Raw genomic sequence first — 18,274 nt, 5'->3', positions numbered from 1 at the left:
AGGAAAGTAAACCTTACGGAGAGGGGAGGGGCTGGGCGGGGCAAAGGTCCGCGTGGGGGCAGAGCTAGACTCGGGGTGGAGCCTTGGGCGAGGTCTTCCCGGGGCTGGGCCGTTTTTGAGGCTGGGAGTCTTAGGGGAGGGACCAGTATAGGGGTGGGGCCTGCTGGAGGTGTGGCCAATCTGGAGAAAGGGCCGGGCTGGGGCGTGGTCAAACAGAGGAAAAACAAGGGAAGGGCGGGGCTAAGACTGGGGCGTGACTAGGGGGGTGGGGCCAGACCAGGGGCGGGGCCAGGCCGGATTCTCCGCTGTCCCAGGTCCTGGAGCACTCCCTCCAGGCAGGTCTCACTCCCGCGTACAGGCCCCTCCCTGGCTGGCCGGGCCCCAGGAAGCGCAAGGCAGAACGCTCCAGGCTGGGCGGTCGCGGTCAAGCCTCGCCCCAGACGCTGCGCTCCGGGCCAGGCGTCTGCTGGGAGCCCCGGCGGACTCAGCTCCTTACTGCCTCCTGGGCTACGTCCCTGGAGACTCCGAGAGCGAGGGTGAGCGGGGCTGTGGGGGCCCGCGAGTGCATACGTGTGTGCGTGCATGTGCATACCGGTGTATGTGAGAGTGTGTGGACGTTTCTGTGCACCAGGGGAATTTTGTGCATGCGTGGAGTATTCAGTAGGTGTGAGGTCCAGGGAGCTGAGTGTGCGTGTGAAGTTGAATGTGTGTGCAAGAACAGTCCCGTGTGGGAGGTGGGTCGTGCATGTGTATGCCCGTGCGTGTGAGACAGAGACGGTGCATGTGAAATTTAGTGAAGACTGTGGGTATGTCAGGGTATCTTGGAGGAAAATGGGAGGGCATATCCAATGATACTTGGAGATCTATAGGGTCGGGACGTCTGTGGCGAGCTGTGGGGTGCGTGGGTGGGTGATGAATTGTGGGAATATAAGAGTTGCAAACGTGTGTTTCCATGTGTGTGGCAGTGAGGGGTGCTGCTGAAAGCCTCAGTGCGAAGGGGTGGGGATGGAGGAAAGTTTGGGTACTGATTCGTCTTCGAGGGATGAGTGTGATCTGGAGCAGTGGGTAATGGACAGGGCAGGGGTCTGGGGCCTGGATCAGGGTAATCTGGTGATCACATCAACCTCCTCACTTTGAGGGCTGGAGAAATGTGTGGGGAGAGCCTGAGGGGCCTGGGCTTGCCCCTTGCTTGGGGAAGCGGTGGGCGGGGTTCTTGCTTCAGGTGGAGGGAGCTGCTACCTTACCAGTCACCTGTCACCCAGGCCCTGTGCTCACTCCTACCTGGGTGGCTTCTGTTGGCGCTCCTGCAAGAACATGGTGCAGAAGTACCAGTCTCCTGTCCGCATCTACAAGTACCCATTTGAGCTGGTCATGGCGGTGAGTGACCCTTGATTCTCCAGCCCCTTGTGTGATGGTTAGAGGGACACAGGAGGTCAGTTATGCAGGAATGAGAGGCAGCCCCTCAAGCCCCCAAATGAGAAGGAATTATTGAGCTGCTCCTCTGCCCTTGTGGGTAGAGCTTCTCACTAGTGACCCCTCTATCTGGCCATCCCGGCTTTCACCACAGCCCCTGGAATCCTTGGCCACTGACCAAATCACAAGATCTTCCTTTTTCTCCTCAATGAAGCAGACCTATTCTCTCATCTCAAGGTCCTCTGATGGAAAACAAGGATATTGTGGCACGAGCCACTGCTGTCATTTTGTGTAATGCTAATAATAATAATAGTAATAGTAAATATACGAATGATGACAATGGTAGCAGCCATTCACTGAGGGTTTACAGAGCCAAGTCTTTACGTCCATTATCTCATTAGTTCCATTTTACCTTCACTAAACTGAAGGTTTGGACTGGCGAAGGGGGCCCCAACTTCTGTGGCTGAGAAGAAGTAAAGCCAGGGCTCAGACCCAAGCAGGGAGTACTCCAGAGTCATGACTTTTACCACAACACCCCCACCAGAGTCCTCCTTCTGCTAGCACACCTCTTTTCCTTTCCCTCAAGGAATCTGAGAGGGTGCGAGTGTGTAGCAAGGACCGTCATTTTCAGGGTGGCTTCAGACTGAATCTATGTAAGTCAGGCAGCCAGTCAGTGGAGGGACTGGCATTGGCTCCCAGGCTCTTGGCCGGTGCAGGTGCTGTAAACAGGCCGATGTAGCTTTCCTTCTTGGGACCCTCCCTCTGCCTCTCAGAAGTCCCACTCCTTGGTGAAAAGGGGGCAATGCTATGGGATTGTGTCAGGAATGAATGAGAAATGTGTGATGCCTCTGGCCCACTGCCTGGCACACAGTTGGCACTCATTAAACGTGGGTGTCCCAGCTAGTGCACCACACGGTGTTATAAATGATTGTATTGAAAGTGCAAGATATACTGGCATCCATCTGCGTCCTCCCCATCCCAGCCTGGCTGCCTTAACTTCAACATTTGATTCAAGGGCTTTCATATCAATTGGTACCTCTGTGGGCATGTGTCCTGCCAGATCTACCTCTATATGTGTTTATAATCACATAATGGAGTTTAGAGCATCTGGAGTCATTCATAGATGTTGTGCTGTTATGTGCAAAGGATTCCAGCGCAAGAGGCTGGGGCAGGGCTGGTGTTGACCAGCTGGGTGACCGTAGGCAAGTTACTTAACTTCTCTGAGCCTCCATTCCCCATCTCTAGATGAGGAGTGTGTGGTTTCCAAATCCGGGCTTTGTGCCGTGGATTAAATTAGTCGATATATGTAAAGCTCCCGATGCAAGGTCTGGCACAGACCAAATGCTGTTACTGTTACGGTTGCTGCTGCGTGTGGCTGTGTGACTTTCCCTCATTGGTGATGAGGGTGGGACACCAGGGGATGATCAAGAGTCAGCAGCACTGGGTCCTTGCTACAGGTCTGCTGTGCTCTGGCTGTGTGCTGTTAAAAAGGCACTGAATTTCTCTGAGCCTTGGTTTCTTCGTTTGTGAAATGGGGATGATTATATGCAGTTCACAGGATTATCATGAGGACTCAAAGTTTTATAATATATAGGTTATAAATATGTATGTTATATATTATAACATAGGGGAAATGGGGGGTGGGAGGCAGGTGCCCCACATGGAGCTTGGTCCATACCAAACAGACAGTAGATGGCAGCTGAATATAAGTACTTGTCCTCCGTCTAAGGCTCCAGGCAGCTCACATATTCTAAGGCCCTAGGACTCATTCATTCATTCATTAAAATAAGAGAGCCGCTGTCCCCACCCTTCTGGAACAGTCCAGGGACCTGTGGTTCTCTACCATGAAACTGAGAACATAACTACCACATGGAGAACTAATACTGTTTTATTATTGCCAGAGCTTAACAAATCTAAATTTAATTCAGCATATTTAGGATTCTCAAAATATTTACAATTATTGCACTTTAAAATAAAATGTGCTGGCTAAAGTCTCACGTAAGTAGGTATTAATAAGACTAGTACAGTATTCACTTTGATTTTACTGGAGTAGCTTAAGCATATTTTGTAAGCTTCCTGTTTCATAAACAAGGCAGGACTCCCTTTACTCCCCTAGCTGTTAACAGTTTCTGGGTGTTTGTGCACAGAGGCTTGTGGGGACAGTAGGAAAGAAAGGTTTTCAGATACTTGTTATCTGTATCTGCATTAATTTATTTGTCTTTCTCAACTTGCCCACGTTTCCTCATCTTCCATACAATCCTAGTTGGTGAAAGGGCCCCAAACCTCTGTAAAGCCGCTTTGCCGAATGTTTACAAAACATCATTGTCCCCAAGATAGCTGCATAACTCAACATAACTTGCATGCTGTGTGGGCACAAAAGGGTTTTTCTGCACTTAATGTCCGTCTTTGTTTCTCAGCTAAACACTTGGCCTCAGTTTGGGTCAGATGCCAGGGAAGCGTCAGATGGACTCAGCTCTTCTCAGTGTATCCGAGTGACCAGATGAGCTGGCCTCTAGTTTTCCTGTTTAACAAAACTGACTTGAGAACTGAAGCATTCCTTGCTTCAGAAGTCCACCAGCAACAAACACAAACGACTAAAACTGGGCTCAAGGAATTGGTTATGAAATAGCACTGAGCTAACCGTTCTAGACAGAGCTTAAAAAATGACAAGAAAGCAATTTTTTTTCCTCTTTAAATTTCAAAAATTGAATCCAGGGAATGGGTGTCTCTCTCCTTGGGCTAAATTCCTTGATGTGAATTCTGTTTTTGAAGGGTGGGATTCCAAGGACCTTTACTTTCTTCTTTCCTGATTGTATTCTGTGTTATTTGGTTCAAAACAATGAACTCCTATTATCTTGGTAAACAGAGGAAAATCATCAAGACAATGGAGGTAGCTGTGAATCCAAGGTTGGAGAGGGTCTTTGGCTCCTTTGTTTGTAGGGTCCCAGAAGGTGGGGGGGGGATCTTTGTGCATAGAACACAAAGGCCATGTTTCGGACTTCAGACGGTGGTCCCTTGAGCATCGAAGGCCTCTCTCTGGTCAGCCTACAGCCTGCTGTGAATGGATTCCGGGTTATCCGGGCTCTCCTCCCAGATGGATGGTGGTGAAAAGCCCTGATCTATCAGCTGGGTCCCTGATCCAGTTTCTCAGCTGGAAAATGGAGGATTATAAAGCCTCCTGCTCCATCAAGAGTGAAAGTGAGGCTTAAATGAAGGGACCAGGGTGCCCAGACACGGCCAGGCATATTGTTCATGCTGGTGAAATATTATTTAGGTGTTTTTTTTTTTTTTAAGATTTTATTCATTTATTTGACAGACAGAGATCACAAGTAGGCAGAGAGGCGGGGGGGGGGGGGGTGGGGAGTGGGAAGCAGGCTCCTTGCTGAGCAGAGAGCCCAATGTGGGGCTCATCCCAGGAGCCTGAGATGACCTGAGGTGAAGGCAGATGCTTAACAACTGAGCCACTCATATGCCCCCCAAATTTGTATTCTCAATCTTGAACTCTGCCATTTCTCAGAGCTGAGGATCTCAACTCACTGGGGTATCATCTGACCCAGTGAGTGGTCTGGCAAGGATCGTTACCACCAGGACTGCTTCCCTATCAGGACCCCACAAAGGGGAGCACACCAGGAACCCACAGATCCTGGCCTGCTGGAGGGGGCAGCTGATGCTGACAACCTGGCAGTGGTTACCTACCAAACCCTCTCTGTGGCCAGCTCTTGAGGCCCGCTCAGAGGTGGGAACGTTCATGGGTGGCTTAGGACAACAGATATCTAGAGGCCTGAGGTCCAAGACAAAGCCTGTGCTACAGCCACACATTCCAGATGCTGGTGCTGATGTTCCGTAAACACCTGTGTGCCAGCGGTCACAGCAGCTCCAGGAATAACCGGGCTGCCTCTTGTCCCGGCACTGCCCCGGGATCCCAGTAGGGCTCCAAGGCCCCGTGACTTCAGCTCATCTCAGATTCTGCAAATCTAAAGAAGGAAGATGGCTTGGAGTAGAATTTCCTTAGCAATAGGCTTTTCACACAGAGGAAGGGTTACGGAGGTGAGAGCTTTCGTCAGCAATGAAGTGTTAAAATATTTAAAAACCTGGCCTTTTGTCTTGATAAACAGCTTGTAATTTGGCAAATGGATTATTAATCAGGAGCAACATCGAGAGGTAAATCCTGGCAGCTCAGGCCAGGGCAGTTGCAGTTGGACCCGTTGTTACGGACCTAGTTTTAATAAAGCAGTAGGGACCTTATTTAAATGAGTTTAAATTAGTTCCCTGGAGCCCATCATCTGATCCTGTTGCTAACAGATTAAGGGAAGCGACATGTTCCGCCCTGGATTGCTTACAGGGACCTGACACGTTCTGCTTTGGTCTGGGAGAACAGAAGCGATCCAGTGCCCAGCAAAGTGATCTCACGATTTCTTCAGCAAATTTTAGGTCCTCACTCATTAGTTTATGCAGATATTAATTCACACACGTGCTCGTATGTGCATCCTACAAATATTTATTGCGTTTCACTGTGTGCTGCAGCATGCTAGGTATAAGGGCTACAACAGAGCAGATTCCTAGCACGTTATGAAACGCATCATGATTCTGTTCATTTGCTTCCTTGCTTGTTTATAGGGGCCTTTCTCATTAAAGTAAGCTTCAGGAAGGTGGGGACTTTGTCTATCTTGTTCTGGTTCTCTGACACCATCCCTTCCTGCCCTCATGGAGCTTGCAGTGGGGTCTCTGTGTGTGTGTGTGTGTGTTTCTGAAAGAGAAAGGGAGAGAGACAGAGAGAGGAACCAGGCAATGCTATGTAGAATGATTCCTAATAGGGAATACATCGAGTGTTATAGGAACATGGGGAAGGGCCCATTAATCACCAGCTAAAGGTCTTTTAGGTCCTTCAGGCTGAGCCTTGCCAAGAGCAGGAGGGTCCACGGTGTGCAGAGAAGGAGACGTTCTCTCTGAAGAAATAAATGTGGCTCCTTTGGGTCCCAGTGTGAGTTAGAAAGTGATCGCCAGGGTCAGTTTGTCTGTTCAAGGACCTTGGGAGCTTTGGAAGGCTTTAAGCATGAGTGACATGATCAGATTTAGGGTTTAAGTGGATTGGAGGGGGTTTTCCATCCCAGCGGCCAGGAGAACCAAGCAGAGGTGACAGAGGCTGGGCACATTCCTGACACACTTGAAAAATCTAAAATAGTGTTTCCCTCCCATCGAGATCCTGACATACCACCGCTAAATGTCAAGACGCTCTGGGCCGGCCTCTCTGCCTCTCAGGCCCTTCCCTGAACTATCAAGGGCACCAGCTGATCCTGGAAGTTTGTGGGCACAGAGTGTATTCAGAGGAGGAAAGTTTCCTCCACCCTGCTCCCCATGCGTGGGTGAGAATCCACAGCAGATTTTTTGTGCAGTTGCCGGGTGGGGTGCCCGGCTGTGTGTGTCCCCGCCTCCCCCGCCCAGTGCTGGAGAGGCCAGGCATTCTGATGGTGTCACCTCTGGAGGCAGAGACACAGTCCTGGTGGCCGGGGCAGAGGGACATCCAAATCCGATTCGTGCAAAGAAGGGATAGAATAGGAACAAATAATACCTATGCTCCACTAACAGCCCCCCATGCTCCAGCCTCCACCCCAGGAAATTGAAAAGCAGGCAGAAGTGTTCCCTGGCACCTCGTCTGGGGCTGATTTACTGGCCAAGAGCGGCGGTTGCATGGCTTTCATGACCGCAGACGGGAGCTACTCAGGCATTTATTCACCTGTGCGGTGGGCACCTGCAAAGATTCAGCTCCGTGCAGGCGGAGGGTAAACAGCCACACACGGGCACAGTTTACCCACTGGGCCTGCCCCAGCGCCCTGGCAGGTGCAGACAGATCCCGCCCACGGGGAGATGGGGGTCCTCTACTGCTCTACCTGTCCTTCAGGTAGATCTATGTCAATGGTTCCAACTTCCTGCTTTCTTTCCCCAACACCTGCTCCTCCTTCCCTCCCAGCCTCCTTTCCTTCCTTCCTTCCTTCCTTCCTTCCTTCCTTCCTTCCTTCCTTCCTTTCTTCCTGCAGCAAATATTGGCCGGGCGTCTGGAGCATCCCAGGTGTTGTACCAGGGCACTGGGGAATCCAGTGGTGAAGGAAACAGACATAGAGACAGAGATGTTGACTGAAAACAAACACACAGACATGGTATTCTACTCCAAATAACAGTCAACATTCCCGGCAGGGCTATAAACCGCCCAGGAGATGGCTTACTCTTCTCCCCCCTAAAAATTATGGTAAAATATTCATAATGCGAAACTTCCCATTTTAACCATTTTTAGGCATACAGTTCCATTCAGCATGAGGCACATTCTCAGTGCGGTGCAGCCCTTACCACCATCCATCCCCAGAACTCTTTCGTCTTCCCAAACTGACATTCTGCCCCCATGAAACACCAGCTCCCCATCCCTCCTGCTCCTCCCAGCCCCTGGCGTCCACCCTTCTACTCTCTGCCAGCGAATCTGACTATTCCAGGGACCTCATACAAGTGGAACCGTGGAGTATGTGTCCTTTCGCATCGGGGTTCTTTCACTGAGGGTGACGTTTTTGAGGCTCAGCTATGTTCTAGCAGGTGTCCGTGCTGCCTTCCTTTATATGGCTGAGTCATATTCCACCATATGGATGGGCCACCTTTCGTTTATCCATGCATCTGTCCGAGGACACTTGGGTTGTTTCTACCGTTTGGTTACTGTGCCTGATTCTGTACAAATATCTGTTCAAGTCCCTGTCGGTTTCCTGTCGTCCATTTAAAAAAGTCTACAGCATCATGTCTGGCACTGTGCTCGGGACCTTAACCGTATTATCTGCGTTTAATCTTTACTGTAGTCCTTATGAAGGAGGTATCACTATCATTCTCATTATCTTCTCTGTGTCTGTGTGTGTGTGTGTGTCTCTCTCTCTCTTTTTTTTTTTTTTTGAGGGAACTGTGTCTCAGAGAGGTTAAGTCAAGGTCACCCCGCTGGCAAATGGCAGAGGCAGCGTCTAAACCCCGTGCTTTGCTTCTGCCCAGCCCCCCACACCCAAACCTTGCCCCTTCGCCATGTCCCGGTGCCCTGGCTGCGGGATCCTTCTGCCCCTTTGTCCCCATCTTTTGTGTCTTCTGAGCTGGCTTTGACCAAAATAGCAGCAGGTTGTCCAGCTACAGGACCCTTTGGGCATACCTGTTCTTATAGATTGTATACAGCAGTCAAGAGGCTCCAGTGGTGTGTTGGCCTGGTTCTACCAGGCCTCCTACCCTTCATCAGCTGGGGTGACACTGCTGCCGTCACCAGTCGTCACTGACTGATGTCTCATCCCCCAAGCTCTAGCTATGCAACTTGTCCAAAGTTGGGGTGGGGGGGTCCAGACAGTAGAATATGCTTCAACCACGAAAAGGAATGAGGCACTGACACCTGCCACGATGTGGATGAACCTTGAAAAACATGATGCCGAAAGAAACCAGACGCAAACGGCCACATACTATGATTATTCCACTCCCGTAGAATGTCCAGAAAAGGCAAATATGCAGAGATTGACAGTGGGTTAGTGGTTGCCTGGGGCTGGGGTGGGGGCACTAGGGGTTGACTGTAATGGGTAGGGAATTTCTTTTCAAGGTGTTGACATGTTCTGCAATTAGGTGGTGTTGATGGATGCACAACTTTGTACTAAAACCCACTGAATTGAACACTTTAAAACGGTGCATTTTAGGGGCACCTGGGTGGCTCAATCGGTTAGGCATATGCCTTTGGCTCAGATTATGATTCCACAACCCTGGGATCAAGTCCGCATCAGGCTCCCTGTTTAGCAGGGAAGCCTGCTTCTCCCTCTGCTGCTCCCCCTGCTTGTGCCCTCTCGCTCTCTCACTCGCATAAATAAATAAAATCTTTTTAAAAAGGGTGCATTTTGGGATGCCTGGGTGGTTCAGTTGGTTGGACGACTGCCTTCGGCTCAGGTCATGATCCCGGAGTCCCGGGATCGAGTCCCGCATCGGGCTCCCAGCTCCATGGGGAGTCTGCTTCTCCCTCTGACCTTCTCGCTCATGCTCTCTCTCACTGTCTCTCTCTCAAATAAATAAATAAAATAAAAAAAAAAAAAAAAAGGGTGCATTTTATGGTATGAGAATTCTATCTTGGTTTTACAAAAAGTTGGGGGAGCTGAGAGGATTGATCCTCGTCCGTCCTGGGCCCTCCCAGGCTTGCAGGAGGCAGGTGGGGGTCATTGAAGAAGGCTCCTGAGGAGTGTGATGGGAGGTGTGTGCCTTGTGTGATGTCACACAGTGCTCAGTGCCCCGAATCCAGCCTGCAGCGTGGAAAGGGAAGGCAAAGTACTGGGCCAGAGTCAGTGCAGTTTGGATCTTCTTTCCACACTTTTGGTGGAAGGTTTGGGGTAAGAAGCTTCCAGCTTTTTTTGAATTTGCATGAGGAAGGGCAGGAAGGAAGGAGGGATGGGGGGAGGAGGTGGCAGCTGTCAAGTGATTAGCAGAAATAGCTTTTCTGTACTTTATAGAATCTCACTCTTTTTTAAAATTTAAATTTATTTAACAAATGCTTATGTAGCACGAACCATGTGCCAGGCACTGTTCTCAGCACTTTACAAAAACGGACTCCTTGATTCCACCCCCGCACACATCCCACAACTCAGCAAGGTAGCCACTTTCCTTATTCTCCTTTTAACAATGAGTACATTAAGGAACGGAGAGTTCCATGACTCGTTCAAGGCCACACAGCTGGTAAAAAGCAGAGCAGAGATTTGGACCCAAGCCCCAGAGTCCGTGCCCTTAATGGGTATGGAATGCTGTCGTTCACTCATTCACCACGTAAATGCCCACTGAGTGTTGGCTGTGCCGTTTTGACAAGCCCCAGAGATTTGGTGGGAGGGGGATAAACTCACTGCCAGGGGCCGATGACTTCTTGTCAGCAGCTGTGACGCACAGATGAAGGAAAAGGGTACAACCAGGTGCTCACTGGGAGTGAATCACTCCACTTTACAGATGAAGGGAGACTAGGGGACATGCCTGTGTTCAAGGTTACCCAGCTGAGGGTAGGCCGGTCTGGCTAGGTGTCCAGCTGCCCATCTCCACATGCTAAGTGTGTCACTGTGGATTTTTACAGGATGGAGGCCCATGGGAGGCAGTCAACGGAAGTTTCCACTGGTCTCTGCCTACCCCAGCTGCAGCCCTGCATGGGCGGGATCTGGGCCTGGGACCAGCTTCCTTTCTGAGTGAGGAGGCTTGGGTGTCCCTCTCTAGCCACCTGGCAGAAGGGCTGTAACCGAATCCTTCTGCTACCTTGTGTTCCTTGGGGGCGGGGGTGGTTGGGGGGGAGCAGACCATGAGCTTGTTCAGCACAGGGAAGCTCAGGCGTGATTTGTGGGGACAGGAGCCCATGGGGAGGATCCTGTGGACTGCTCCGTCCTGTAAGACCCTGCGATTTGCCAAAGGCAAAGATGCCCCTGACTCACAGGTTTTAGGCCAGCAGGACTCAGCATTTCCAAACTCTTGACGCTTGGGATATAGCCAAAGTCCGCTCACAGGTGGGACAGGGTGGTTCAGGGCTGGGGTCTGGGTCAGAAGGGCCTGTGCTCCAGCCCCACAACTTACTGACTGTGTGATGCCTTCCAGAGCCTCAACTTGCTTATCTGTAAAATGGGGAAATACTAGTTTCCCTCTTGGAGCACTGTCCAAAGAAACGATGCAGTTGGCATCCCATAAATGTCAGTAGCAACAGTGCCTGACCCTGGGCCTCACAACTTGGGGACTCTCCAGCAGGAGGTACAGCACTGGGAGGGACTCTTTATTTAGGGACCTCTGCCTTCCAGCTGGGACCTAGCTCTGACTGCTCCCCGCCCTAATGCCTGGCCTTGCCCCATCATTGCTACTTGAGAAAGGTAGCACCTTCGCTTTCAGGGTCAGGGAAAGCTGGGCCCAAGCAGCCTCTGCTGCTGAGCAGCCCTCCACCCTCCACCCTCCACAGTTATCTGGAGGCTCCAGATGGAGCTCTTCTAATTAGGGGTTTGTTACAACAGGAAGTCAGTCCCGGTTGGATTCTCAGGCTCCATGGCCTGTCATTGCCCTCCTGGGACACCTTTCTTGGGGCTTTTTGGGTCATCGACAAGTTTAAATTATTTTTTTCTTTGCTTGTGGACATTTATTAGTCCTACTGTGTGCCAAGAACTGAGACAGACATGCATGAGGTTAGGGCTGTGGAAAAGCACGTAGCCCAGGCCTCTGGCACACCACATGCGAGCTAGGATATGGCTAAAGGGTGTGATAAATGGTATCAAGGAAATGAATAGGCTAAAAGGACAGAATAGGGAAAGAGGCAGCCTTATAGGGGAGAAGGTGGGGGGAAGATGTCACAGGAGAGGGACCAGCACAGATGAATTCCTGAAGCCAGAGCATCTCCTTAGCCCCTGACACAAGTCTGTTAACCCTCTTGAAGCCCCAGTTACTCAGGCCTCCTTCCTCCTTCCTCCTTCACTGTCAAGTAAACTGATTAGTGACCCAGGGAAAGAGAACAGCTCGTGCAAAAGTCCTGTGGTGGGAACAGATGATACGTGCATTAGTGTCCTGGGGCTGACATTTAAAAGTACAACAAACTGGGTGGCTTAAACAGAAATTTGTACCTCACAGTCTCAAGCCTAGAAGGCTGAAATCAAGGTTTTGGCAGGATCAGTCCCTTCTGAGGGCTTGAGGGAGAATCTATTCCATGCCTTTCTACTAGCTTCTGGTGTTGCTGGTGATCTTTGCCATTTCTTGGCTTGTAGAGGAATCACCCAGACCTGTGCCTTCATCATCACATAGTGTTTTTCCTGTATGACTGTGACCAAATTTCCCCTTTATATAAGGACACAACAGCTGTATTGGATTAGGGGTCTTCCCAGCCTCACCCTTCCCAAGTATGACCTCTTCTTTTTTTTTTTTTTTTTTAAGATTTTATTTATTTATTTGACAGAGATCATAAGCAGGCAGGGAGGCAGGCAGAGAGAGGAGGAAGCAGGCTCCCTGCTGAGCAGAGAGCCTGGATTCGGGGCTTGATCCCAGGACCCTGGGATCATGACCTGAGCCGAACGCAGAGGCTTTAACCCACTGAGCCACCCAGGCACCCCAGTATGACCTCTTCTTAACTAATTTCATTTACAAGGATCTATTTCCAGATAAGGTCACATTCAGAGAAACTAGGTTTGACACATGAATTCTGTTGGTGTTGGGGGAGACAGGGATTGGCACACAACTAAACCCATAAAAATGTGTTCTAGAAACAGCAAGGCTGGCGTGGCTGGAGCAGAGTGAAGGTGGCTGGTGGCAGAGATTGCCTGGGGCCTGGTGGGCCACAGTGTGGAGTGTGGGACATGTTCTGGGCATCTAGGCCTGCTCTGAGTATGTCATTTCATCTGGGAAGCAGGAGAGACTGTAGAATAATTCGAGGGAGTGCAGAAACTCGGGGGCAGTGTGGCCATGGGTGAGTAGAGGCTGAAGGACTGAGGGTAGAGAAGGGGGAAATCGTCACTGCTTGGCCCTGGGTTTAATGCCTGGCTGTTTCCCAGCTACCCAGAAGAACAAAGCCTTCCTGAGGGAATGGGGACTGTGCCACGCTGGGATTCAAATCCAGGTTTACAGTTTTCACTGTGTGACCTTGGGTAAGTTACTTAGCCTCTCTGCATTTCAATTCTTTCATTTGTCAAATGGGGATGCCACCCCATTTCACAGATGAGGAAACAGAGACTCACAAGGCCACTCATTGAGAAAGTAGCAGAGACATGAACTGAGCCTGTTGATTCTGAAACATGCATCCCTTTCCCTCCACATACTTTCAGAAAATGTCAGCATCCCTCCTCCTATCACGGAGGTGAGCCCAAGCCGGCCCCTCTGGCTCCCTCCAGCATTTAGTGAGAAGGGATTACTCAGATATGGCTGGTAGGGAACTGTCTGCGGTTCTTGCAAACCCGTGTTCTGTTGTCGTTTGAGCCTTGTTGCCTGGAGAATGAAAATTCTGGTTGCTTTAAATGAGCCAGGCTCTGCATTAAGTAGCCAACCTGGTTTCATACTCTGGGAGGCAAACTTGGTATGTACCCATTTTCTAGATGGTGAAAGAGGCTTAGAGGAGGAAAGCACTTGCCTCTGTTGGGAGGAGGTGGAGCTGGGCCTCACACCCCCTTGGCTGGCCACCACCACGGGATCGGCCCACTCTGTGGTGCAGTTCTGTCCTCAGTGGGCAAATGCCAGCTCGCGGTGCACTCTCCGCTGGGGAACAAGGGCTCCTTATTCCAACCCTGCCGTGTCTGTTCTGTCTGTACAAGGCAACCAGGCTCAACATATGGCAGGAAGACACACTGGGCTGGCCTTGTGGGGCCTGGGGTGACATCAAGGGCACCGGGCACCGTTCCATTTCTTCTTGCCCCTCCCCCGCTCTGCACTTCGGAGCTGGGAGGAGCCCTGAGGGATGGGGGAGGAGGTGCTGTCCTCAGATGCCAGCACTATTTTTGGAGCTGCTTTGATCCCGATTGCCTGGCAAGTGGGCTGTGACAGGCGCCTGGAGCCGACCCCACTTGGATACAGTCAGCCATGGATGCTGGCTTACCCCACTGTGGCTCTTGCCCTGGCATTTCCGGAACTGGGCACAGACTCCCGTCCTCCAGTCTGGATGCCTTTTATTTCTTTTACTTCCCAAACTGCCAGGGCTGGAACCTCCAGGACAATGTTGAGCAGACTTTGCCAGAGGGGACATCCTTGTCTTGCTCCTCATCTCAGAGGGGGACGTATTCCGTCTTTTAGCAATGGGTATGATTTATCAGGTTGGGGAATTTCCCTGCTAGTCTTCGTTTGTTCAGTGCTTTTGTCGTGAAGAGGTGTTGGATTCTATCAAGTGTTTTTTTTTTTTTTTTTTTTTTTCCTGAAAGATGCCTTCTTTTAAAACGCCCCAGGCAACCCACGCTTCCTTCTGAGGATGAAATCTCAAATGCAGAGCCAAGGAGTGATTTGTTAAATCATTGTTTGTGCACTTGTGTGTTAGTCTCTGAAACAGGTATTAAAATGATGTCTTGTTGGTCAAACAGCAGGGGTCACTGCTCTTAGGCCAGGAATTCAAGTTTCTGGGTTTTTTTTTTTCTTTTTAAAATTGTTATTTATTTATTTTTAAAAAATAAGCTCATTTGCCAGGTAAGCAGGTTTTTTTTTTTTTTTTTTTAAGATTTTATTTATCTATTTGACAGAGATCACAAGTAGGCAGAGAGGCAGGCAGAGAGAGAGGTGGAAGCAGGCTCCCTGCCTAGCAGAGCATCGGAAGCCGGGGCTCGATTCCAGAACCCTGGGATCATGACCTGAGCCGAAGGCAAAGGCTTTAACCCACTGAGCCACCCAGGCGCCCGTGTTATCTTTTTTTTTTTTTTTTTTTTTTAAGATTTTATTTATGCGACAGAGAGAGACAGCGACAAAGAGAGAACACAAGCAGGGGGAGTGGGAGAGGGAGAAGCAGGCTTCTCGCTGAGCAGGGAGCCCCATATGGGGCCTATCCCAGGACTCTGGGATCATGACCTGAGCTGAAAGGAAAGGCAGACGCTGCTTAAGGACTGAACCCCCCCAGGCGTCCGGCGTTTCTGCTCCAGTAAATGAGACATCAGCCCAGCCTGAGGGAGGAGGGTTGAGCTCCAGGCCTCAGCAGCCGTGCTGTGGGCCCCTCTGGGGCCACCAGCCCCCTTGGCCCTCACTCCCGCTCTGCCTCCAGGCCTATGAGAAGCGCTTCCCCACCTGCCCGCAGATCCCCGTCTTCCTGGGCAGCGAGGTCCTGCGCGAGTCCCGCAGCCCGGATGGGGCGGTCCACGTGGTGGAGCGGAGCTGCCGGCTGCGCGTGGAGGCCCCACGGCTGCTGCGGAAGGTGAGTGGGGAGGAGGGTCCCAGGGGCTGAGGGAGGGGCGCAGAGGAGAGTTCTGGGGTGGGGGACCTGGGGGCGGGTTCAGGTGGTGGACAGAGTTTGTGGGAGTGTAGGTGCCAGTATGGGGAGTCCTGGGATTGGGGGCAGGAGGGTCTGGGTTGAGGTCTAGTCTGGGAAGGACCAAGGCCTAGGGGCTGATTGATGGGCTGGGAACTAGGGTGGGTAGGCACCCGGGGTCTCAGGGTCTGGGGGTGGAGGGCCAGCTGGTGGGGCGAGGCCAGGTCTCCGCAAATCTCCATGTCCTGCAGGCGCCACCATTGCCCTTCCCTTGCAGATTGCTGGCGTTGAGCACGTGGTCTTCGTGCAGAGAAACGTGTTGAACTGGAGGGAGAGGACCCTGCTCATCGAAGCCCACAACGAAACCTTCGCCAGCCGCGTCGTGGTCAATGAGAACTGCAGCTACACAGTGAGCCTGTGTCCCGCCCCTCCCCCTTGCACCAGCTCAGCACGCCCCCTCCTCTGCGCAGGGGCCTTGTCCTTTACAAGTCGTAGGACACCAGGTTTCCATCTGCAATTCAGATGCACAGCTGATACTTTGTTGTTTGTTTAAGTAGTGGCAAGTATTGCTTGGGACACTCAACAAAATATTATTCATTGTTTATCTGAAATTCAAATGTGGCATCCTGTATTTTGCTGGCGAAACCTGGCAACCTGCCTCCCCCTTCCTCTTTTTTTTTTTTTTTTTAAAGATTTTATTTATTTAGTTGACAGAGAGAGAGATCACAAGTAGGCAGAGAGGCAGGCAGAGAGAGAGAGGTGGGAAGCAGGCTCCCCGCTGAGCAGAGAGCCCAGGACCCACGAGATCTTGACCCCAGCCAAGGCAGAGGCTTTAATCCACTGAGGCACCCAGGTGCCAACCCCCCTTCCTCTTCTCTCTCTCCTTTCCTCCCTCCAAGAAATGCACCCTCATTTACAGTTTCTCCATCTGTTTTTAAGTGGGGTTAATGCACCTACCGCATGGGTTGTATTGAGGATTAAAGGAAGTGAATTATCCAAACCCCTTGGAAGAGTGCCTGGCACATACCAAGCCCCGTAGGTGTGTTATCTTGTAATATAATTAAGGGTCGTTCGTATTATTCTTCAGTACACACTGACTGGGTGCCTACTATGCGCCAGGGCACCTGGTGGTGGACTAGTCCGCTTGACTGCTGGGCTCACGAAAACTCCCATTCCAGTGGGAGACAGATAAGGGAAAAAAGTCAACATATACTTACAACGTTGTCACAAGTGCTAAGAAGGGATCCAGCAGGCAGGATGAGGGAAGGGAAGGGGACAGGTACTCTCTTACGTACCAGTGTCCCTTAGGCCTCTCTGAGGAGGAAGCTGAGAGCTGACAGATGAGAGGACTGGGAACAGAGTTCTGGGGCAGGAACAGCATATGCGAAGAGCCTGGAGTGGATGAGTAAAGTCTGGGGATAGGGACCTCCAGAGGGTGGAGGGAGGGAGGAGTCTGGAGGCATTTGCTGGGATGCAGCCCAGCTCTGCCACTTTCTTGCTGAGTGATGTTGGGCAAGTTGGTTCCCCTCCCTAGGCTGCCTCGGAGGTTTCTGCCAGGGGAACCTACCTCATCTGGTGCTGGCAGGAACAAATGAGATTTTGTAGGTGAAGCCCCCTTAGCCTCTGCTAGATTCCAAATGGTGGTTTTCATGATGATAAGTCCGACATCGTAACTATAGTGCATTAGAGGTGTTTCAGGGGGAGCCTCCTCCGTAGCAGGGCACTGCCTTGTTCATCAGTCTGGTCCCCAGCACTTGGCGTTGGTGCCTTGTAGACAGCAGGTATCCAGGAAATGCCCATTGCTTTTTCCTTCCATATTTTCAAATCCTCTTGGGACCCCCTGGAAACTGGGCCCAGGATGTTCAGATGCTTACCTATAGGAAAGTGCGGGTGGCAGTTTTTAATGAATCGTTTTTAGTGCACTCTTTCTCAGAGTGAGTTCGGCCCACAGCTGAATCAGCATCACCGAGGCTGCTTGGGAAATGCAGGTTTCCAGGCCATGCCCTGGACCCATTCAGCCCAGACAGCTGCATGTTTAGCAGACTCCCCGCTCGTGTTTCTGCCCACGGAAGTCTGAGAAGTACTAAGCCTGGGCCTGCACAGTCGCTGTGTCAACAAAGTTTGCATATATATATATATATATTTTTTAAATAATACATATATATATAACACATACTTTAAAATATATACCTAAAATATATACTAATTATGTTTAACTTGCTTATATATATTTAAATATTAAATATATTACTCATTTAAAGATATCATTCTGTAACAATTTTTAAGGGAGAGGCACGCACATACCAGACCCACTTTCTCCTGTCCCCTCATGAGAAGGCTCTTTGTTCTTTACCACTTTGCATTGTTCTCTGAGCGAGGCTGCTGCCCCTCCCCCTGCCCTAGGAGCTCCACCCCCCCAGGTGCTGTCGCTATATGCTCTGGCTGGGCCCACAACACCAAGAGTGTGGGGGGGCGTGGTATCCCCACTCTGGGACCTTATCATCACCCCTGCCTGGCTTTCAGGTCCACCCTGAGAATGAAGAGTGGACTTGCTTTGAGCAGTCTGCCTCGCTTGATATCCGGTCCTTCTTTGGCTTCGAAAGTGCCCTGGAGAAGATCGCCATGAAGCAATACACAGCCAACGTCAAGAGGGTAAGAGGCGGGCTCCTGGGTCAGTCACAAGGAGGAAGGTACACAGACCTCAGAGCCAGCCATCCTGGTTCAAAACCCGCTCTGCCACCCAAGTGACAACCCAAGTGACATCGGGCAAGATGGATCCTTAACTTTCCTTGGCTTCAGTCTTCTCATCCATAGAATGGGTATCCTAATAATGCCCATAACACACAAGATAATGAGTGGAAACCACCCGGCCGGGAATGGAGACACCATAATCATTATCCTGAAGCTCCGTGATGTTTGGGGCTTGTGCAGTGAACTCGGGACAGAGGA

General features: G+C 50.8%; 1 protein-coding gene across 1 annotated transcript in view; it reads left to right on the top strand.

Moving 5' to 3' along the window:
- Nucleotides 1-1,042: 1,042 nt before the first annotated feature.
- Nucleotides 1,043-18,274, top strand: part of LOC111156185 (SEC14 like lipid binding 5) — a 36,442-nt gene continuing 19,210 nt past the window's right edge. The window contains exons 1-5 of the mRNA XM_022516905.1: nucleotides 1,043-1,065; nucleotides 1,263-1,377; nucleotides 15,122-15,271; nucleotides 15,603-15,734; nucleotides 17,849-17,977. Coding sequence (XP_022372613.1) covers nucleotides 1,043-1,065; nucleotides 1,263-1,377; nucleotides 15,122-15,271; nucleotides 15,603-15,734; nucleotides 17,849-17,977 — 549 coding nt within the window. The remainder of the gene's footprint in view (nucleotides 1,066-1,262; nucleotides 1,378-15,121; nucleotides 15,272-15,602; nucleotides 15,735-17,848; nucleotides 17,978-18,274) is intronic.

Source organism: Enhydra lutris, unplaced genomic scaffold (genome assembly GCF_002288905.1).
Source record: "Enhydra lutris kenyoni isolate GAN:26980312 unplaced genomic scaffold, ASM228890v2 scaffoldscaffold45, whole genome shotgun sequence".
Lineage (NCBI taxonomy): Eukaryota > Metazoa > Chordata > Mammalia > Carnivora > Mustelidae > Enhydra > Enhydra lutris.
The sequence above is the reverse complement of the archived record's forward strand: the minus strand, read 5'-3'. Positions and strand labels throughout refer to the sequence as shown.